This window comes from Peromyscus maniculatus, chromosome 8, assembly GCF_049852395.1.
Source record: "Peromyscus maniculatus bairdii isolate BWxNUB_F1_BW_parent chromosome 8, HU_Pman_BW_mat_3.1, whole genome shotgun sequence".
Taxonomy (NCBI): Eukaryota; Metazoa; Chordata; class Mammalia; order Rodentia; family Cricetidae; genus Peromyscus; species Peromyscus maniculatus.
The window spans coordinates 87,471,731-87,494,328 of NC_134859.1; the positions used below are offsets into that span (position 1 = coordinate 87,471,731).

At 46.7% G+C, this 22,598-nt stretch overlaps 1 protein-coding gene across 2 annotated transcripts in view; it reads right to left on the reverse strand.

The window, feature by feature from the left end:
- Window positions 1–3,802: 3,802 nt before the first annotated feature.
- The window catches only part of Acly (ATP citrate lyase), a 48,543-nt gene continuing 29,747 nt past the window's right edge, over window positions 3,803–22,598 (reverse strand). For both annotated transcript variants that reach the window (XM_006992886.4, XM_006992885.3), the window contains 11 exons: window positions 21,558–21,639; window positions 20,122–20,232; window positions 14,644–14,771; window positions 13,955–14,048; window positions 12,165–12,319; window positions 8,945–9,095; window positions 8,665–8,808; window positions 6,428–6,541; window positions 5,779–5,861; window positions 5,449–5,525; window positions 3,803–4,769 (listed from right to left, as the gene is read on the reverse strand). In XM_006992886.4, the coding sequence (XP_006992948.1) occupies window positions 4,675–4,769; window positions 5,449–5,525; window positions 5,779–5,861; window positions 6,428–6,541; window positions 8,665–8,808; window positions 8,945–9,095; window positions 12,165–12,319; window positions 13,955–14,048; window positions 14,644–14,771; window positions 20,122–20,232; window positions 21,558–21,639 (1,234 nt within the window). In that variant the 3' untranslated portion in view covers window positions 3,803–4,674. The remainder of the gene's footprint in view (window positions 4,770–5,448; window positions 5,526–5,778; window positions 5,862–6,427; window positions 6,542–8,664; window positions 8,809–8,944; window positions 9,096–12,164; window positions 12,320–13,954; window positions 14,049–14,643; window positions 14,772–20,121; window positions 20,233–21,557; window positions 21,640–22,598) is intronic.

The window sequence follows — 22,598 nt, forward strand, 5'->3', positions numbered from 1 at the left end:
GACGCAGAGGCATTCTGGGATTAAATAGTGCGCGCGGGGCGGGGCCGCGCCTGCGCACTCCCGCCCCGCTCGAGCCGCCTAGTGAGGCCAGCGCAGGACTCGCGCTGCCCGAAGAAGAAGATGCGGTCCACCTGTTTCCCTCCCTTAGGGTGGCCGGCTGTGCGTGTTTTGTTGAATTTTCTACTTTAAATTGCTTCGCAGTGTATCGTCACCACCACACCCACACGCAAACATTTTGTTTGTTTTTGAACTCGCCCTGTGAACCAGGCTGGCCTGGAGCTCACAGAGATCCAGCTGCCTCTGCCTCTGCCGCGGCTGGGATTAAAGACGTGCGCCAACATGCCCAATTTATACATATGTTGAAAAATGGCAGCCGGGCTGCAGTGGCGCACGCCTTTAATCCCAGCACTCGGGAGGCAGAGGCAGGCGGATCTCTGTGAGTTCGAGGCCAGCCTGGTCTACAGAGTGAGTTCCAGGAAAGGCGCAGAGCTACACAGAGAAACCCTGTCTCGAAAAACCAAAAAAAAAAAAAAAAAAAGAAAAGAAAAAGAAAAAAGAAAAATGGCTTTGACCGGGCGGTAGTGGCGCACACCTTTATTCCCAGAACAGAGGAGGCAGAAGCAGGCGGATCTCTGTGAGTTCGAGGCCAGCCTGGTCTACAGAGTGAGTTCCAGGACAGCCAAAGCTGTTATACCCTGAGACCCTATCTCAAAAAACAAAAACAAATGGCTTTGGAGGGAAAAAAAAAAGATTTTAATTTTATTCTTATCAAAGTGTCTGTGTTTATGCACCTGTGTGTGTGCCTGTGCCCACGGAGGACAGAAGAAGGTGTTAGGACCTCTGGATCTGGAGTTACAGGCAGTTAAAGACCCACCTGATTTGGTGTTGGGAGTCAAATTGGGTTTCTTCTGTGTAGCCTTGGCTATCCTGCATCTCGCTCTACCAGGCTGGCCTCAAAATCATAGAGATCCACCTGCCTCTGCTTCCTGAATGCTGGGACTAAAGGTGTGCTCCTAAGCCATTTCTCCAGCTGGGGGAGATAAATAAAGAAAATAACTGTTATAAAGGTCAAAATGTAAAGTATGTATTTTATTTTTGCAACAGTGTCTATTATGTAGCCTAGGGTGGCCACAAACTAGCTGTGTAGTCGATTCCGTGACTGACTCCCTAGTGTTGGGATTATTCAAGTGTACCTGAGCACACCCAATTTAATATGAACTACGTAAGAAGTCTTGGCAGTTTAATCACCCCAGCACCAATAAACAAATCTAAAGAAAAAAATTACATTTATTTTATGTAGGGGTATTTGTGTGGAGGACAGAGGACAATTTAATAGAGTCTGTTCTCTGCATTAGAGAACGGAACTTGAACCTGGGTCATTAGGCTTGGTGGCAGGCACCTTTACCCAATGAGCCATCTTCTCGGTCCACAAAACAAGTTTTGTCTTTTTTTTATTTATGTGTGGGTACACTCCTGTCACAGCATGCACGGAGGTCAGAAGATAACCTGTGGAGGCAGTTCTCTCCTTCCGCTTTGTGGGCCTGGTGAGTCCATCTCAGATAGTCAGACTTGGTGGCAAATCCGTCTACCTGAAGAGCCACCTTTAAAAAAAAAAAGTAATAATTGCTTTCCTTTTTTTTTTTTTTTTTTTTTTTTTTTTGGTTTTTTCGAGACAGGGTTTCTCTGTGTAGCTTTGCACCTGTCCTGGAGCTCACTTGGTAGCCCAGGCTGGCCTCGAACTCACAAAGATCCGCCTGGCTCAGCCTCCCGAGTGCTGGGATTAAAGGCGTGCGCCACCACGCCCGGCTGCTTTCCTTTTTTAAAAATTCATGTGTTTTGCCTGAATGTATGTCTGTGCACCATGTTCGTACAGTGTTTTCTGAGGCCAAAAGAGGGCATCAGGTCCCTAGAGACTGGGGTTACAGATCATCGTGAACTGTGGTGGCAGGATCCAAAGCCTGGTCCTCTGGAAGAGCGGCCAGTGCTCTTAACTGCTGAGCCATGGCTCCAGCTCAAATCCTATTTTAAAGTTTTTTTAAAATTGTGTGTGTACATGTGTACAGATCTGTGTGGGTGTCCAGAGACGAGAAGAGTCTCAGATCCCTGGGAGCTGGAGGTATAGACATTCATGTTGACAGCTGTGGGTGCTGGGTTAGAAGTCCATCCTCTTAACTGTTGAGCCATCTCTCCAGTCTCCAGAAATATATGTTCAAAAGGGAATAAAAAGGCTTAGGACTTGGACTCTTAGAGGGGTATGGTGGCATGCACCTGTAATCCTATCACTTGGGACTCTAAGGCAGGACCATTTCCGGTAGTTCTGCCTGGGCTAGACTGTTTTTTTTAAAAAAAAAAAAAAGACTGCACTTCAGCTAAGTGCATGAAGGTGAAGAGTTGCTTAATATTTGACTTTCTAGAAATGGATATTGCCTACTTTAGAAGAGCACAGGATTAAATGAAGGAGTGGTAAATCAAATGCTTGCTGCATAATTGCCATTTCATGTGTACTAAATAAAAGTGAATAAATAAATCAGCTCTCAGGAGGCAGAGGCAGGAGGATCTATGTGAGTTCCAGGACAGCCGGAACTCCATAGAAAAACAAATAAAAACCACTTTGGGATTTTAAGCAAGGATGTGAAGTGTCTTAATTTGATTTTCTTTTTCCATTTACTTGGTATAGGTATGTAGTGTAGTTGTGCATGGGTCCTGGCACACCCGTGGTTGGAGAACCTTCGGGAGTCCGTTCTTTCCCTCCATGAGGTCCCCGGCATCACATTCACGTGGCCAGGCTTGGCAGCTTATGTCTTCACCTGCTGAGCCATCTTGGCAGCCCTCAACTTGACTCTTAAATGTCACTGGTGTCTGTATGGAGGATGGCTTGTACCAGAACGAAGAGGAAATCAGGGCACCAGTTAGCAGATCAGAGGAGAGTTCAAAGGTGAATCCACAGAACGTGGAGCCCAGGAGAGCAGAAGGGAGACTCTAGCCTCTGGCTTGAGGAATGACCAATTACCACTAGTTGAGAAAGTGGGAAGTGCAGATTGGAAGCGGACTTTTCATAAGCTCGTGTTTTAGTAGCTTTTTCTTTCCTTTTTGAAGATTTAAAAAAAAAAAGGCTTTTAATTATGTATATGTGTCTCTACAGATGGGTATGTGCACGAGTGAAGGTGTCCTCAGGTTAGAGGTGCAGATGGCTGTGAACAGCCTGACTCGGTGCTGGGCACTGAACTCGGGAAGAACAGCAAACGCTCTTAACCATCAAGCCGTCTCTCCAGATCAGCTTTTTCTTTTTTAAAGACAGGTTTCACAGCCAGGCGGTGGTGGCGCACGCCTTTAATCCCAGCACTCGGAAGGCAGAGGCAGGTGGATCTCTGTGAGTTCAAGGCCAGCCTGGCCTACAGAGCGAGTTCCTGGACACCCAGGGCTACACAAAGACACCCTGTCTTAAAAAAAAAAAAAAAAATCAAACAACAACAAAACATTTTACAGCCCTGGCTATCCAAAAACCTGGGAGGTGCAACATAGATCAGGCTGGCCTTGAACTCTGGTCTCAAGTGCTAGAATTAAAGGTGCCACCTAGCCTAAACTTTAAGGTCTTTATAGCCTTTGAGGGTAGGTGCATAACTGGATGTATATTGGCGTTTATATTATATTTTTCTTTTCAAGAGGTGGAGGTGGATTTTAAAATGCTAAAACTAAGAGCTGGGTGTAGTGGTACATGCCTTTAATCTCAGCAGAGGCCAGTGCAGGCTGTAGTTCCAGGACGGCTTTGTCTCAAAAGCAGATGACAAAGAACATCACTAAGTCACTGTTACTGTATAGTTTATTTAAACCAAACATGATAATACAGAGAAGAGACTGAGGTGGCAGCTGCCCAGAATCTTTGTGGGTTACAGATGCAAAACAGCTGTATGAGTCTTTGGACCCACACTTCAGTAACAGACAAATCAGCTGCATAAACACAGAACATGAGACACAAGACATTTCACAGCTTTTTGCTCGCGTTTCCATTTTAAACACTCGTATGTTACAACTTGACATTTAAGTTACTACTCCACATATGGGTGACAATGGCTAAGGATGCAATGGTCCCACCCCTCCCCCTGACATAGACAGACATTGATCCGTAACACAGAACATTTCAGTGGGATACTAAATAAACCCTTAACACATAACACAGAAAAAAAGATCCTTAGAAATCAGATTAATACAGTGTTCTTCATGTTGCATGAAGATGAATGGAAATTAGGACACCAGATGTCAGTGGGTCCTATAGACAGACAGTATCTTGAAGTCTTAAAAGTTGCATTCCCTTCCTCCAAAGGAAAAATAAATTTTTAACTAATTAAAAAAAGAAAGCAACATCATAAGGCCCTAGAAGAACACTATTCTGACAGTGCTTAGATTCTTTCATATAATAGATACAGCAGGTAGCAGAGCAAATGTCACAAGTATTGGTTTTCAATTTCTATGCTTATATATATAAAAAAAATACTAAGCTTCTTTGTGTGGACTGAATGGGTACTAGCCTGTAGGTGTTGGTCTTCCATGCCTGTACATCAATGGCTATTTCTGTTCCAGGCCCAGCCTATGATGGACTGCTTCCAGCTGTCTGTCCGCTATTACCCAGGAGGGAGCTCTTGTCTTCCTTTTACTACAGCAGGGTTCCTGACTCAGTTACATGCTCATGTGTTCCGGAAGAACATAGGAAATATCATCCCATGGGTGACGATACAGCCCCTGCTTCAGCCTCTTCTGATCAAGATAGTGCCCTAAAATGGAGCCAGTGAATCTTTCATTAGTTTCATAAGCACGGTGAAGGGCAGAGGATGAGGAGGGAAACCTTTCTGACACACAAAATGTAGACACTGGGTGAGGGATATAGCTCTGTGGTAGGATCCTTGCCTAGCAGATATGAGGCCCTCCCAGGATTTAACACTCATCACAGGGCACAGGAGGGTACAGTGAGGGCAGGCAACAAAATCATCACTCACACACACACACACACACACACACACACACACACACACACACACACACACACACACACCCCAGAACAGGGCAGGAATTCCAGATCCATTCCATAGGTAGATCAGTCAGACTTGGCAAAAAAGGAACTGCTAGACTGAATTCTACTTTTCTTAACTAGTAATGGAAACTATTCCCTGTAATAAAGGTAAGAAGAAAAGTTAGCTGGGCAGTAGTGGTGATGCTTTTCATCTCAGCACTTGAGGGGCAGAGGCAGGAGGATCTCTTGAGTTTGAGGACAGCCTGGTACAGAGTGAGATCCAGGACAGCCAGGGTTACACAAAGAAACCCTGTTTCAAAAAAATCAAGAGCAAGGAGAGAAACAGAATGATGGTGACGAATGCGACATCTGTGACAGAAGTTTGCACACAGGGGAAGAAGCACTAGAGCAAACACAAACCCCCAAAACAACAGCCCACTCACCAATGAAGCCCATACTCCTTCCGAGCACAAAGATGCCATTGAGCGCTCCAATGTCAACATATTCATCAGCTTCTTCCCTGAAAGACACGAACAAATGGTGCTTTTACAGTGACCCCCAGGACCACCCGAAGAGACAGCGCTCCTGCCCAGCCAGCAGCTCAACAGTGCCAGCGTGGAGAGTGAGTGCTGTGGGTGGCAGGGCCAGAGGCAGCGTTTAGTCTTCCCCTGATGCCTCGCCATACTTTCTAAGTCACCCCCCCCCCCCCTTAGAGTTGGGAAGAGACTGCAACAAAAATCCGCCAGTGCTGGAGTGGAGGCCGAGACGCTCACCGAGTGAAGGAGCCACAGTTCCTAAGCATGTCCACAAAGGCAACACCAATGAAACCATCCACGTTGAGGATAAGATTTGGCTTCTGGGAAAGCAAAAAATTCAGAGTTTCATTATTTCTCATCTTTTCTGTTAGTTACTACCACTGTTATTAGGACTATTACTATGATAGTTAATTTTAATAAATAACTTGATTGGGCTGAGAAGCTCCTGGGAGCTCAGTAAAGCTCACGTCTGGGTATGTCTGTAAGAACTTTCCAGAGAGACTTCAATACAGGGAGACCTGCTGTGACTGTGGGAAGCACCATCCCACAAGCTAGGAGCCCAAGTGGAGGGGAACGAGAGAGCTAGCTGGGCTGGCCTGAGCTACTCTGTCCTTCCACCCCAGCCTGGGACGGCTACAAGTCAACATATCAATCCTCCCTGATGTGCTTCTGTAGGCGTCTGACCAAGCGGCAGGAAGCGGCTACCGTGATGACTGTGAATTCTGAAAGCCTTTTAAAGTGACCTATTTGAGCAGGGCGTAGAAGATGGTCGGTATCCTCTATGAAATAGTGACTTCAATGGCAATCTGTACCACACTAGCCCTTGTCTCAAAAGCAAAACAAAACAAAAAAATCTCTGAAAGTAAGAAATGCAACCCTCCGATACCTTTGAGGTGGTAATCTTCTCCACTTCCAGGGCATAATCAAGCAGCGGGGTGGCTGGGAAGTGCTGTTTGACGAAGTCTTTGAGGATCTGCACACGCATATCCGGATTGTTTATCTAAAAGAGACCCAGTTACAGAAACACCCGCTAAGACATGGCAGGCAATGGAACTGCTTGTGCTTGTGTGGACAGAGCTGTACCTGTCTTATCCTGGAGCCAGCATGGGCCCTAACCTCTGTGTACAATTCCTTGTAGCACCCATAGTGACAATGTTGGGAGGCAGAAGGATCTCCAAGACCCCTCACGTCTCATCTGGGCCTCAGAACAAGCTCCGTAGTGATCTCTTTGTTACAAGAAAGAATTGAGCCCCCAAGATGTTCAGGAGTTAGCCAGTATCTGTGCTGTTAGGCAGAGGGGGCTGGACTCAGCCATGCTCCACCCTGTGTTAGGTCTGACCACAAGCCAGGCTGCCCACCAGCTCTGTCATCTGGTCAAGCTATAAAAAAAATTCTGCACATGCTGGGAACAAACGCACCCCAAAATCTTAGAAAAAAAAAAAATCCAGAACTGTGACACTGAAAAATGTTTTTCTTTGTTTGTTTGTTGTCAATAAGCTAGAGTTATCTGGGAAGAGAAACCTCAAATGAGAAAATGCCTCTATCAGAATGGCCTCAAGGCAACTTTGTGGGAGCGTTTTTCTCGGTTGATGATTGATGTGGAAGGTCCAGCTACTGGTAGTGGTGCCCCCTGGTGGTCCTGGATTGTATAAGAAAGCTAGCTGACCACAGCCTCTGCTTCAGGCCCTGCCTTCCCTCAGTGATGGACTGGGACCTAAGAGTTGTAAGATGGCATAAACCCTTTCTCTCCCTAAGCTGCTTTCAATTGGATGACTTTTTTTTTTTTTTTTTTTTTTTTTTTGAGACAGGGTTTCTCTGTGTAGCCCTGGCTGTCCTGGAACTCACTCTATAGACCAGGCTGAGCCTAGAACTCACAGAGATCCACCTACCTCTGCCTCCCAAGTGCTGGGATCAAAGGCATGCGCCACCACGACCTGGCTGATCAGTTTTTTTTTTTTTTAAATCACAGCAACTGAAACTAAGATGGTTGTAGTAGGGCATGCTTTTAGTTCCAGAACTTGGAAGGCAGAGACAGGAGGATCTCTGTGAGCCTTCAAAAGGAAAGTTTCAGGACAGTCAAGTCATGTAGAGAGATCCTACCTCAAAAAACAAACAGAAGAGAAGATGAGGAGGAAGAACAGGAAAGCTAATTAAGATGGAGACGCCCAAGGCTGACAGTGGGTGAGTGAGATGACTCAGATACACCCTAAATCCTAACATTAGTGACCTGAAAGGACATGCTATCAGGACATTCAGATGCCGGTCAGCCCTGCACAGGACCACACTAACTGTTTAAAATACTGTCTTTCCCCATGGGTCTATTCCATTTGGGCTTGCCTTAATATTACTATTCTGTACCAAATCAAGTATATCAAGTGGAACTGTCTGGCTTGCTTTAGCCAATGAAATGTGAGTAAAGGGCCAGAAATGGATCAGCAGATTAAGGCACCTGCCATCACCAAGGGTAACAACCTGACTTCTAGCCACTCTGTGGAAGGAAAGAACTGACTCCAATAGGTTGTTCTCTGACTGCCACACCCCACAGCCACACGCACCTCAGTGAAGCTTAGCATGAATGACAGAAGAGCCACAGCCAACCCATGGCAGACACAGTGAGGCTGCTACAGAGATTTGTGTGATACGAAGTACTATCTGGCAGAAGGCAGTGGACACGTCTTCTGATCTTGGCTCTTTCTCCTACAAGTTCATTTAGAAAACTGAAGCTGAATGAACTGAGAACCATTATTAGAATCGGGAGTCACCTTGCATTTGGCATCTGTCTACATGACCCAAGCAATGTATACTGGGAGTCAAGAGCTTGAGTGTTTCTTCTTTCTTGAAAGTTTTATTTTAATTTTATGTGTGTAAGTGTTTTGCCTTATGTATGTGTGTGTACCACCTGTGTGCTGGCATCTGGAATCCAGAAGAGGGTGTTGGGACCCCTAGAACTACAGTGATGGTTGAGCACCCATGTGGGTGCCAGGAACTAAACCCAGGTCTTCTTTAAGAACAGCAAGTACTCTTACCTGTGAAGCCATCTCTCCAGGCCCAAGTGTCGCTAACTCAATTGACAGCCTCTTGTCACTACCCAGTCCGTGGATCTTAACGGGAGCAACCACTCACCGACTTCACTCGGTGGCCGATGCCCATGATCAGTTTTCCTTCCTTCTTCATCTTGTTCACAAACTCCATGGGGATAATGCCGCTGTCAAACGCTTTACTGAACATCTTCGCTGCTGCATCCAAGGCACCCCCAAACCGATCTCCCTGCAGGAGAAACAAACCCAGGATGTCCTGAACAGCATCTGGCCCGGGGTTTATAGCCAGGGGCTCCTAGAAGGAGCCTGCTGCATTTAGGCAGCAGGATGCCAAAGCTGTTGCCTCCCAGGAAGGCCAGACTTACGATGGTGAGCAGCCCTGACGTGAGGCTGGAGACCAGGTCCTTTCCAGCCCGGGCACAGATGATGGTGTTGTGGGCCCCAGAGACAGCTGGCCCGTGATCAGCTGTCACCATCAGGCACATCTCAATGAACTGGCAGGAATACTTGGGTAACCTACAGGAGGGCACACACAGAGGGACAGGGAGAAGAGTTGGAACAAAGTCCAGGAGCTTTGATAACAAGGGCACACTTTCTTCCACAGCCTGATACTACTGCCAATTCCAAGTCAAAGCCCTCCTGACTCCTGCAGTTACTAAACACTGCAGAACTCAACATTAATCACTGAACCATCTTTCTGCCCATAAAAGGTTTCTGAATGTTCAATGACCAAAGCTAATCCAATCACCTTGTAATGAATCTACAGTGCTCGCCCATGCTGCTCCTCATGACTTCACTGCAGCCTTTGCTCTAAACACATAATTCGCACACTGTTCTGTGCACAAGCAGGCCTATTGTACAACACCAACAAATGCTGCCTGAGACCCTTGGCTCCGACTTGAGGCTATGGAAAATTATAAACTGCTGCTTTTACTACACATACAAAAACTTTCTCTTTTCTTCCCAAAGATTTATTTATTATGTACGCAGTATTGTGCCTGCACGTATGCCTACACACCAGAAGAGAGCACCAGACCTCATTATAGATGGTTGTGAGCCACCATGTGGTTGCTGGGAATTGAACTCAGGACCTTGGGAAGAGTAGCCAGTGCTCTTAACCTCTGAGCCATCTCTCTAGCACAAAACTTTCTCCTCTTAAGAGACATAAATGCCAGGCGGTGGTGGCTCATGCCTTTAATAACAGCCCTGGGGAGGCAGAGGCAGGCAGTCTAAGTTCAAGGCCAGCCTGGTCAACAGAGCGAGTTCCAGAACAGCCAGGGCTACACAGAGAAACCCTGTCTCAAAAAAAGAAAAAAAAGACAGAGAAAGATATAGATACTTCTAAATATGGAAAAGAGAGACATTTAGTATTTTTCTCACATCATCCCTAGTATGTAAATATCAATGAGTATATCTTTGCATTGTGTTATATCAAAATGTTTGACTTTAAAAATTGCTGTCTGGGGCATTGCTATGCTCCCAATGCTAGAAACATCGGGTATGTCTGTGGCCTGATACAAGAATTAAAAAGAGGGCTGGAGAGATGGCTCAGAGGTTAAGAGCACTGGCTCTTTTTCCAAAGGTCCTGAGTTCAATTCCCAGCAACTACATGGTGGCTCACAACCATCTGTAATGAGTCTGGTGCCCTCTTCTGGCCTGTAGGCATACATGCAGGCAGAACACTCTATACATAATAAATAAATAATCTTAAAAAAATATTCAAAGTCTCTTCGCCGGGCGGTGGTGGTGGTGCACGCCTTTAATCCCAGCACTCGGGAGACAGAGGCAGGTGGGTCTCTGTGAGTTCCAGGCCAACCTGGTCTACAAAGCGAGTTCTCGGAAAGGCGCAAAGATACACAGAGAAACCCTGTCTCGAAAAAACTAAAAAATAAAAATTGCTGTCTAAATTTCATCAAAAGTTGTTAAACCAATTTTAGTTGGGTTTAGGATGGAATTTCCAACAATTTCTGAACTAGTCCTGAACATACTTTTGTCATTTGGTAGTACACAGTCACCCAAAGTGGTGTTCTCAACACTGACAACTATAAAATCAAAATAGTAATCAACTCTGAAAACATTGAAGATGTCCCATATCTTCCTGTACCATTAAATATTCAGCCCAAATTTAATTATTTGGTGTGTGCATGTGGGGTATGTACATGCATGAAGATGCCAGAGGAAACCTTACTTACTCATTTTATTCTGAGACTGTCTCACTATGGCCTTGGCCATCCTTGCCTCTGCTGGGATTAAAGTGTGTGTACCACCGCACCCTGCCATCACTTTGTTTTTTGAGACAGGGTCTCTCTCTCACTGAGCCCGAAGCTCACCATCTCAGTTAAGACTGGCTAGCTAGTGAGTTCCTGGGGCCCCCCACCTATTCCCTCATCCTCCAGCACTGGGGCTACAGGGTCATGCCGCTATGCCCAGATAGGAATCTGAACTCAGGTCCTTTTCCTTTCACAGGAAGTGCTCTTACCCACTGGGCCATCTCCCCAGCCCAAGACTAAATTCTTTACGTAAAAATAAACAAGCAAATTTATCTCATGGATATATAAATTTGCTCATCTTTAACAAGTGGTAAAATTATACATATAGCAGAGAATTGTTTTATAATAAATTCATTATCAGTAAATATTTGATTTGTACACCTATTTTATAGCTCTATACACCTGGAATTACACAAAAACTTCAAGATACAGGCTGGGTATAGTGGTGCATTCCTTTAATCCCAGCACATGGGAGGCAGAGGCAGATGATCTCTGTCTGAGTTTTAGGCCAGCCTAGTCTACATAGTGAGACCCTGTTTTAAAATGATAGTCAAAATCTAAAAAAAAAAAAAGTGGGTGAAAGGGGTTACCAGCCAAAAAGTTTCAGACACCTTTGTGGTCAGCAAGTCTCTGGGACGGGATTTGGTCTACACTTGCGGCTATGTCTCCCCACACGTCTGCTACCAGAGGGAGGGATGCAGCCCCTGCCCCACACATCCTGCAGTGTTCAATCTCCCCACTAACAGTCAAGGGCCAAGTCTGGAGTATGTAGAGAAACCTGCTCAGGGACTACACCCGAGTTTGTCCAGGGAAGGCCTAGACCATGACTGCAGTGTCTCTGCAGGCGCAGGCGTGACAGAACCCAGGGCTTTCACATAAAGATCCTCCAGGGCTGTGTGACCACACATCTGCTGCCTTGCCCAGCTGTCAGCATCAGGGAAGACTGACCTCAGGAGCGATGGGAAACACAAACATCTACAATTCAGGCTGATGAGAGACACACAATTTCCTGAGAGGAAACCAGCACGTCTGGGGCTGCTCTGCAGCTTTCCCAGGTGCACTGGTTAAGCTCACATCTGTCCAGATGCTGACCCTGAGGTCACTGTAACTGTCCCATTTCTTGAAAAGGTCTCAAGGCCTCTCCTGAGGCCACACATTTTCCCTTTCTCAGTTTACAGTGGCCTTCCTGTCCTTTCAGTCGGTCTGAGGCCACATAACTGATGACACCCGTCAGTCTGCCCACCCCAACTCCTGTGTCAGAGGAAGGACCTGACTCTGAGCCCAGTGCCCTACCACCCTGCCCAGAGTACCTCACCTTCTCTGGAACCAGAGGAGGCCGAGGACGCCACCAATGCCCATCTCCTCCTTGAAGACCTCAGTAATGGGCATGCCTGCATAAATGAGCTCCTGTCCTCGCTCATCACAGATGCTGGTCATGAATGAAGCAGGTTTGCGAATCAAACCCAGCTCCTGAGCAGACACAAGGAGAGAGAGACATAGGGTTTTGGTGACCATCAGAGACTTTTTTCCAAGACAGATAGCTGTCTGTGCTCTCAGAACAACAATGTCCCAGGAATGTCTTGGCCACTCTGAGAGCCAAGCAGCAACAAATATACAGAGAAATTCTTTTCAACAAGTAGTGGCTAGCAAGGTGTAGTGGCGCATGCCCTTTAGTATCAGCACTCAGGAGGCAGAGGTAAGTGGATCTCTGAGTCTGAGGCCAGCCAGACCTACAGAGCAAGTTTTAGAACAGCCAGAAATACACAGAGAAACCCTATCTTGAAAAACCAAACCAGGGGCTGAAGAGATGGCTCAGAGGTTAAGAGCATCGACTGCTCTTCCAGAGGTCCTGAGTTCAATTCCCAGCACCCACATGGTGGCTCACAACCATCTGTAATGATATCTGGTGTCCTCTTCTGTGTTCATAATAAATAAATAAAATCTTTAAAAAAAACAAAGAAGAAAAAGAAAAACCAAACCAAACAAAAAAAAAAAAGTGGAGGCCAGGCATGGTGGTGCACATCTTTAATCCCAACACTCTGGAGGCAGAGGCTGATGGATCACTGATTTCAAGTCTAGCTGGGTCTACACAGCAAGAGTTTCAGGACTGCCAAGACTACTTAGCAAGCCTACCCATAATGTGCCTTTTACTTAATGGATCTGAGCTCCATGTACAACCTAGTTAATTCCTTTTAACTGCTATGTGGCACCTAGTCATAATGCCACCATCCTTTGATAATCTCTCATGATAAACAACACTAAATAAAGTGTCCCCCGTCCCCCTCCCCCAGATAAGGTTTCTCTGTGTCATTTTGGTGCCCGTCCTGGATCTCACTCTGTAGATCAGGCTATCCTCGAACTCAGACATCCGCCTGGCTCTGCCTCCTGAGTGCTCGGATTAAAGGTATGTGCCACTGCCACCCAGCATAAAATTCTTAGTTATATTCCTTTGTATGTTCTAAGAAAGCATTTCTTAGAAGTAGCTTTCCAGATACAAAATTGCTGGGCCACTTTCCCCCTTTTTCTTTTTTGAGACAGGATGTCATGTATCCCAGGATGGCCTAAAAACTATGTAGCCACAGGATGACCAGGGACTCTGATCCTCCTGCCACTCCCTCCTGAATGCTGGCTCCGAACACCTAGAAGCTGACTCCTTCCAAAACCGGGTAAACACGTGTGGGGCTGTGTTGCCCATTCTGTCACCTGACCTGGAAATAAAACTGGGGTCAGTTCTAGCTACAGCAGTGCATGGCATCCAAGGGGTAATGAGAGAGCTTTCTGATGTTTTTCTGATGGAGAAGCTTGGCACGGGTGCTCTAAATAGTTTAAAAGGGGGCTAGTTTCCAGGAGCTCAAACAAAATCACCTTAAAATTCAGCAACTTAAAGCTGGGCATGGTAGCACAAGCCTCTCATCCCAGCACTCAAAAGGCAGAGGCAGGCAGTCTCTGAGTTTGAGGCTAGCCTGGTCTACAGAGCAAGTTTTAGGACTGTGGAGATCATGTCTTACACACACACACACACACACACACACACACACACACAGACACACACACACAAAAAAAAAAAATTACCTTAGCCCTCCAAGAAACACCCATGACACTTACCCTGGCCCAAGAGTAGTCCATGGGCACTGTTGGAGGTGGCACTTCCTGAGCAGGAACAATGGCTCCTTTGGCCACAAGATCTTCATACACGGACCTGGGGGGCAGGGAGAGGCAGGAGAAGTTATTGTTCATGTAGATATCATTATGCTAGGCTCTAGCCCAACACTGCAGGCTTCCTCAGCTGTCAGTATCCTATTCTTACCAGCTGGATCCCAAGGACTTAATGAGAAACATTACGGCCCAGACTAGTCTTGCTCCCACCCCTTTAGCTCTCTTTCTCTGGATGAGGCTTCATAGAAAGCTGAATTGGGGACGATGGGAAAAGAGCTAAGGACAGCCAAGGCGGATTCAGGAGATAGAAACAGAAAGTGAACATCCAATAACTCTATAAACCAGAAGCGATATTCAGGATGACACCTTCTAAACATGTCCAAGCCCATGTCTCATTTATAGCCACCAGCAATCAGCTAAGCAGGTAGCCTAAGAAACCAAATGACCAGCCTGACTGGCCAAGACCTGATTAAACTAAAACCAAACAAAAGCCAAAAAAAAGATGGTTTTTGTTTTCCCTACAGTGCAATTGAGCCCAAGTGGAACCAAGGGTATCTGGATGCCCCGTGCTAGAGGGGCTGTTGCCCTTAGGAGGGATCGGGAAAGGGTGGGGAGATCACATCCTGTCCACTTCTTACTGAATGATTTCTCCAAGCTCATCGAAGCTTCGGGGTACAAACACTCCTGCCTCCTTCAAGGCCTGGTTCTTGGCTACTGCAGTTTCAGAAGCCTGGTTGGCACAAGCTCCAGCATGGCCAAACTGGACCTGGAGAGCAGAGAACAACAGCTTTACTTGGCTTGTTACTCGTCCAGGAACAAGCAAAGAGTCCTGAGAAACATTTGCACTGGTTACAGGCTGGCCTGTGCCGAATGCTTAACATGGTCCTGAATTCAGGCCTTTAGAACAGGTAGCTGAATAGGTAAGCTGGGCAATTCTCACATCATAGATGTGGAAATGGAGGCAGGGGGAGATTCACTTCCTCAAGGTCATACACACAATGTGTACTAAGGCCAGGATACAAAGCTGTCACTCCAAATCCAAGATCATCCTCTCCATAGGAGCCATGTTTGGTATCCCTGTGGCCAGTGGTCAGAGGGATGGGAAGGAGGGTTAGTTCTCAGCCACAAGTGAAGAGTGAAGTTACAGCCTTGTGCTCAGGAGAGTTCATGGGAAAGCACAGATTCCAAGCTGTTTAAGAAGTCAGGGTGTACATCACTAGGCTCACATCCATATAGAACAATTAGCACTTGCTGCTGCTTTTTGACCGTGGGTTGGAGTAAGATGTATAGGCAATGAAAGAGGACCAGGAGGGAAGAGAACACCCAGCAGATCGCTCTGTCGGGGACAGCAAGATGGCTCAGTGGGTCAAAGTGCCTGCCACCAAGTCTGACAATAGTGGAAAGAACTGACTTGTAGTGGGTAGCCATTCCAGCTTGGATCTGGAAGCTCCAACCCCCATTGAGACTCTGGCAACTGTCACGCCTACGAGGCGGCGCGAGGGGAGGTGCTGGAAACCTAGGAGCTGGATGGGCAAGCGCTCGCGCTGGGCGCGCTCTCTGCGCCTGGACCCTGGACGGTGGAGATTGACTGTGCAGAGCTCCAGAGAACACCGCTGGATTGCTATACGCCTTCCCCAGACCCCCGCGACCTATCCATTCTTTCATTTGTAAGTCATCCACTAAATAAATCTTCCTTTTAACTACGTGGAGTGGCCTTTATAATTTTCCCCAATACTGACTCCTTCAAGTTGTCCTTTTAACCTCTTATGTACGTCAACACACACACACACACACACACACACACACACACACACACTCACTCACTCACTCACACTCTCTCTAAATGTAATTAATTTTTTAAAAAGAGCTAGGTGGGAATCAAGTAACTGGGGAAATAAACTAATGAGACGTCTGGTACAGAACTCTGACTTTGGATGGGACATGGTGAGCAATCGTATTAGCATCTAATCTATGCGACCACTGCTCCCCACCACTAAGCACTTTCTAAGAGCTTCCTCATTTTATGCCCTTTCTGGAGCCTACTAGTGTTTTCTCAAGGACTAAGTAACTGGCCACAGTCACACAGGTAATACGTGGTAGCACTGGAACCCAGCAATTTTGGTTTCAGTCTGTGTTCTTGCAGATTTAAATGATCAAAAGAGGCTTCAGTGCTGTGCTTTGTTAAAAAGATTAACAATGCCTTCTCTGTGGGACTTCCTCTGTCTGCCTAGGTGGATGGATGGGAATGGGTGAGTCTACACTCAGAAAATCTGGGGCTGGAAAGCGAATCAGGATTTTCATAGGAGATTCTTCCTGCTGAGCTGCTTGGGTTGACCTCGAAATCCTGGGCTCAGTAGCATGTGCATACCATTACATCTGAATAAACATATCTTTAAATTCTAGATTTCTCAAAAAATTAAAACCCAAGTTTCTAAAAGGGAAAAAGAGGCTGGGTGGTGGTGGCCTTTAGTCCCAACACTTGGGAGGCAGAGCCAGGCAGATCTCTGTGAATTCGAGGCCAGCCTGGTCTACTGTGGTGATATTTTATTTGTGCTTTAATAAAGCTTGCCTGGAGATCAGGTGAAAAGGTCAGCCTTTTCTTTTTTTTTTTAATTATTATGTATACAGCATGTATGACTGCAGGCCAGATCTCATTACAGATGGTTGTGAGCCACCATGTGGTTGCTGGGAATTGAACTCGGGACCTCTGGAAGAGTAGTCCGTGCTCTTAACCTGAGCCATCTCTCCAGCCCAAGGTCAGCCAATTTAAGTAAATAAGAAGTCAGGCAACACACGCCCTTAATCCGATCACTTATCAGGCAGGATGTGTGTGTGTGTGTGTGTGTGTGTGTGTGTGTGTGTGTGTGTGTGTGTGTGTGTGTGTGTATTCAAGGCCATACTGGGGAACAGAGCTAAGCGTGGTGACACACATCTTTAATTCAGTACCAACCATAGAGACCTGGAGGTCTGGACAGACAGACAGCATGACAAGGAAGTGAGGTAGCTGGTCTAAGATAGCCAAAGAGAGGGCAGAACAGCAAGGTAATAAAGGCGTGGGTAAGACAGGAAGTAGCTGGAATTTGGAAGCTGCAGAGTTGGTGAGGTGAGGTTGGCTGGTGGCTTTCCCTAATTCCCTGATCTAAGGCTTTCACTCCTATATTTGGCTCCGTGTTTTTTATTTAATAAGATCATTTAGAAATTCATCTACAGTCTACAGAGCAAGATCCAGGACAGGCACCAAAACTACACAGAGAAACAAACCCTGTCTTGAAAAAACAAACAAACAAAAAAAGGGAAAAAGACTAACAGACAGCATTTCCCTGACTTAAAGCATTTCCCTGTCTCTCCAATGAGCTGGGTGTTTGCTTTGAAAACCTGTGTCTTGAGAACCACACTTGTAAAAGTGCCACTTTAACAAGGCTCCATTTCTAGTTCCTGTATTTTTAAAGATTCATTAGTTTTTTAGTATCTGAGTATTTATTTAACCTGCATGTGCACAAGTGAAACCACGTGCATGCAGCAGCCAGGAGAGGGCAGCATGACCCTTGTAACTGGAGTTAGAGAGGGCTATCAGCTGTCATGGAGGTGCTGGGAATTGAACCTGGGCAGAACAGTCAGTGTTCTCTCCAGTCACAGTTCCTAGCTCTTAACTATTTCTTCCAGTAGCTGCCTCCAGTGTGTCAATCAGTGGACATTCCTCTTTCTGAAACTAAGAGACTGATCTGCTCAAGAATTCAGATCAACTGCTAGCCGCGAACAGTCACTGTACTAGTCGATATTTGTGTAATCTTGCGGTGTCATACAAGAATTCTAAAATCACTTTGAGGTCATGCACACCCTATGAACGACGGGGAATGCCTGCAAGATCCAAAGGATGAGGTGCAGATGCCGTGGATGCATCCTTGGCATGGTCAGGACAGGGAAAAACAGGCAGAGAGAGCAAAGAGAAGTGGAATTACTCTATGAGGAAGGAGAACACAAGTGAGTGGTTGAAGAGTCACTAAGGTCCTAAGCATGCCGGGCCTTTGCAGTCTCTTGTGTTGGCTTAGTGGTGTACACACGTATGCACACATGCATGTCCGTGGGGGTCAGAGACTGATAATGGGTGTCTGCCTCAATCGCTCTCTGCATTATTCTTTGAGACAGCATTTCTCACCGAACCTGGAGATCACCTATTAACCTAGCTTGGATGGCCAGTGAACCTAAGGATCTGCCTGTCTCCATCTCACCGGCGCTGGGGTTACAGGTGTGTACCACTGTATTTAGCTTTTACGTGGGTGCTGGGGGCCCAGACACCCCAGCCTTTGTTTTGCTTTTTTACCATGTGACCCATATTACCCTTGAACTTGTGATGCTCTGAAATGCTGATTCGTCATGCTCAGCAATAGTCACTTTCATTTAAATCATCCCCAAACCCAACTTCACAGCTCCACAAATGGAAGCACAGATGCACTGACTGACTCGCCAGGAGGGCCAGTGACCTCTGAAGGGTGGGCAGGATTCTGGACCCCCCTGGCTCCTTTTGCTTACTTGGAAGACAAAAATCCACATAGTTCACATTCACAAAATAGATTGTATTTAAAGCTTTTAGAATACCCTGTCCTAAGATTGACTGTGCCTTGAGCTCCTTTTATAGTGAAGATCTACATCACTCTCCCAGGCCTGCCCATTTCCTGGTACACAGATATACATGGTGAGCATATCCTCCCAGTACACAGATCGGCATGACTGTCTCCTCCCAATGTGCACTAGGCTACTCCCATCTTCCACCATTACAAGGTCACAGGGACGACCCTAGTGCACATCCTTTGAAGCATCATTCAGGTCCACAGGATGTGCAGTGGAGACGCTCCTTCAGAGATGTGCAGCTCCACAGCCACTGCGAGGTGGGCAGGAGAATAGTTTATAGGTGAAGAGCTTCACTGCTGGACTAGGGATGTGTAAGGCACATGCCAGCACGTGAGGCCCTGGGTTCCAATACCCCTCCTCCTCCACTGCAGAAGCACCATTGCTGCAGGAAGCCTGAAGCCAAGCCTTCTCTAGATACACACAGCATCAAGGACGCCACAGGCTGTTCCACACTGCTGACAAATGAATTGGTTGACTAATTGTTTTGTTTTGATTCCGAGACAGGGTTTCACTATGTACCTCTGGCTGTCCTGGAACTTACTACATAGGACAGGATGGCCTCAAACTCACAGAGATCCGCCTGCCTCTGCCTCCCAAGTGCTGGGATTAAAGGCGTGCCCAGCTATCCTTCACTTTATTTTTATCATCATGTGATTGGCCACCTTTACAATAGAGGACTGTCTTAAGCTGGAGCCCCAAACTCTGAAGTCTGCTTCCACAACTCAGAAGCTCAGCAAACACATATCACCCCAGGCTTATCATCCTCGTCTCAGCTCTCTAACACACCCATCATCCCCCTGTCTCAGCCCTCTAAAAGGCTCATCATCCCCCATCTCAGCTCTCTCACAGACCCATCATCTCCTTTCTTAGCCCTCTAACACACCCATCACCCCCTCCAGACCTCTAACACACCCATCATCCCCCTGTCTCAGCCCTCTAAGAGCTGGATTCACAAGTATACCACCACTCAATAGCCCAGCATGTCATCTTTACTTTTGGGGTGGGCAAACAAGTGCCACAGTGTGAATGTGGAGGTCAGAGAGTTCGCTCCTTCCACCACACACATTCTGGGGATTGCACTCAGGTGGTCAGGATTGATGACAGGCACCTTTACCCACGCAGTGATCTCACAACCCAGAATGTCATCTTAATACATCAAGAACAATTCCCTCTCCACTCTCCCACAGGGAGTCCCTAACGTGACCTTCTAGTCTAAGCCCAGGCTATATCCTCTCCCTCCTCACCCTCCCTCTGTCAGAACTCAGTGCCTCCTCTAGGCCTTAACCTGCTGACGAATGTGCAGAGCGAGAGTCCAGATGAGATAAGCTCCTGGCAAGCCGAACTCGGGCTTGACTTTGTAGTCACAAGGCAAGCAGTACAGGCTTCCTGAAGGAATTAGCTGTTTAATGTGATGACGTATGGTTCACCTCAGGTACCCTCTTCTGCAACCTCATTTTCCACTCACTAGTGGCCTGCCCCACTCATACCTCAGAGGAGAACATGGTGGCACAGGTCCCGATGCACCAGCAGACCACTGGCTTGGTGAGGCGGCCCTCCTTGATGCCCCGGCAGATCTTATACTCCTCTGTGCCCCCTATCTGCAAAGGAATGGGGGACGAGAAAAGGCCCACAAGTTAGTGGAATCCGCTCCACATCTTCCTAGGACCAGCCCTACAGCAGGAAGAACTGCCCACATAACATAGGACAAAACCATTACAGAAAGAAAGAAAAGAAAAGAAAGAAGGAAGGAAGGAAGGAAGGAAGGAAGGAAGGAAGGAAGGAAGGAAGGAAGGAAGGAAGGAAGGAAGGATAGTAAAAACTTAAAAAGCCCACAAAATTCCATAAAGTAAAATAAAAGCTGGCTATAAAACCAGGGAACACAAACTTGGGCTATGTAACAGAGAGCAAATTCAGTTTCCACCTGAAAAATTCATCCTAGGTGCATAAATTACAAAAGGACAGTATGTGTCTTGAGGAAGTTCCTGGGTGTCCAGAGCATGTGATGATGTAGGATTAGACCCACTCAGAAGAAATGGGCTTACACAACTCTCCTGGAGTTTAAAAAATGCCCTCACAGAGGCTGGAGAGATGGCTCAGCAGTTAAGAGCACTTGCTGACTTGGAGGACTTGGGTTTAGTTCCTAGCACCCAAATGGTGGCTCACAATCACTTGTAACTCCATTTCCAGGGGATCTAACACCCTCCCTGACTGCTGCAGGCAAGAGGCACACACATGGTGTACAGACACACAAAGGCAAAATACTCATATATATAATATTAAAAAAAAAAAATCCAAGCTGGGCAGTGGTGGAATTCACTTTTAATCTCAACACTTGAGAGGCAGAGGCAGGCAGATCTCTGAGTTCAAGGCCAGCCTGGGCTACAGAGTGAGTTCCTGGGCTACACAGAGAAACCCTGTCTTTGAAAAACCAAGTAAAGGGGCTGGAGAGATGGCTCAGAGGTTGAGAGCACTGACTGCTCTTCCAGAGGTCCTGAGTTCAACTCCCAGCAACCACATGGTGGCTCACAACCATCTGTAATGAGATCTGGTGCCCTCTTCTGGCCTGCAGACATACATGCAGGCAGAGCGCTGTATACATAATAAATAAATAAATCTTTAAAAAAAAAAAAAAAGTAAAATAAAAAATCCAAAAATTAAAAAAGAAAATGCCCTCACTCTCCACCTATCCTCCCCACCAGGTAGAGACCATGGCCAGAGGGAACAGAGTGCCACCTTTACTGGTGCTCAGCACCAACAGTGCCAACTCTAAGCCCCAGAATCTCTCGGGATGCATCACCTGGACTGACGCTTTAAGCTATGAAGTGTCAAAGTGCTTGGGTTTTCAAAAACACAAATCATAGACTACATTTATAATCAAAAGGGGACCCGCCCCCAAAAAGCAACATCAGCATCATCAACTCACTTCCCCAAGAACTACAATCATCTTGACTCCTGGGGTGTCCTGGTAACGTAGCACATGATCCATGAATGTGGAGCCCGGGTACCTGTAGAGAGTTGGGAGAACAGAGGATCAGGAGACAGCCTGGGGAGGTGTGGGCACACGTGAGAAGCACCCACAAGGAACACTGGATTGCTCATGGGTATGATGCCCAGGACTGATGCAGAAGCTCCAGGCTAGTGGAGGCAGGTGGGAGAGGCCAAGAGCAAGTGGAGCAGACCAGGGAAGTGGAAGAGACAGACAGAGGAAGTCCAGAGCAGTTAGTTCCCTTAGGAAAACTAACTGTTTTTCTCTGTGTAGCCCTGGCTGTCCTGGAACTTGCTCTGTAGACAAGGTTACCCTTGAACTCAGAGATCCACCTATGAGTGGCTGGAGGGGACCCAGTCCCTGTGTGCTGCCTGCTCAGCACTTCAGCAAGGCTTCCTTCTCCTAGGCATCCAGTCTGACAGGGTCTGGCAGTCACAGACATAAGCAAGGTCTCCCAGCAGCCTTTGAGCCCCCAGACAGATGACTGCAGTGATTACAGTGGACAGCAATGGCTATTGTTTATTTGGACATACTGTGACAGCCATTGCTGTGTTACTCTAGTGATGACCTACTGTGCAGTAGTCCCTTAACAAAATTGAGGATAACCACTAACTAAAAGTAACACCTACTGAGCACCTACTAAGTGCTAGGCCCTGTGTTAGCCACTTTATTAGACCTTGCCTGGTCTTCCCAATGACCTCATGAGGTGAGACATTAATTTTATGCATTTAATATGCAGTGGCGCTGGAAGTCGAAGGAGTTAATCTGTCCATACAGCCCCCGCTGGGAAACTGAGATTTGAACCTATTTGCTACAGCTTCAGAACTGGCCCTCCTAACCCCTGTACTCGGCTGCTCCCTACCTTCCCACTCATATTCAGCATCCAAGCCCGGAAACAGCTTTCAAACCACAATTCTCTACAGTTTCTATTTTCTGGTCCTCAGATAAGAAGAGTCTCCATTTAACAGACTTACATAG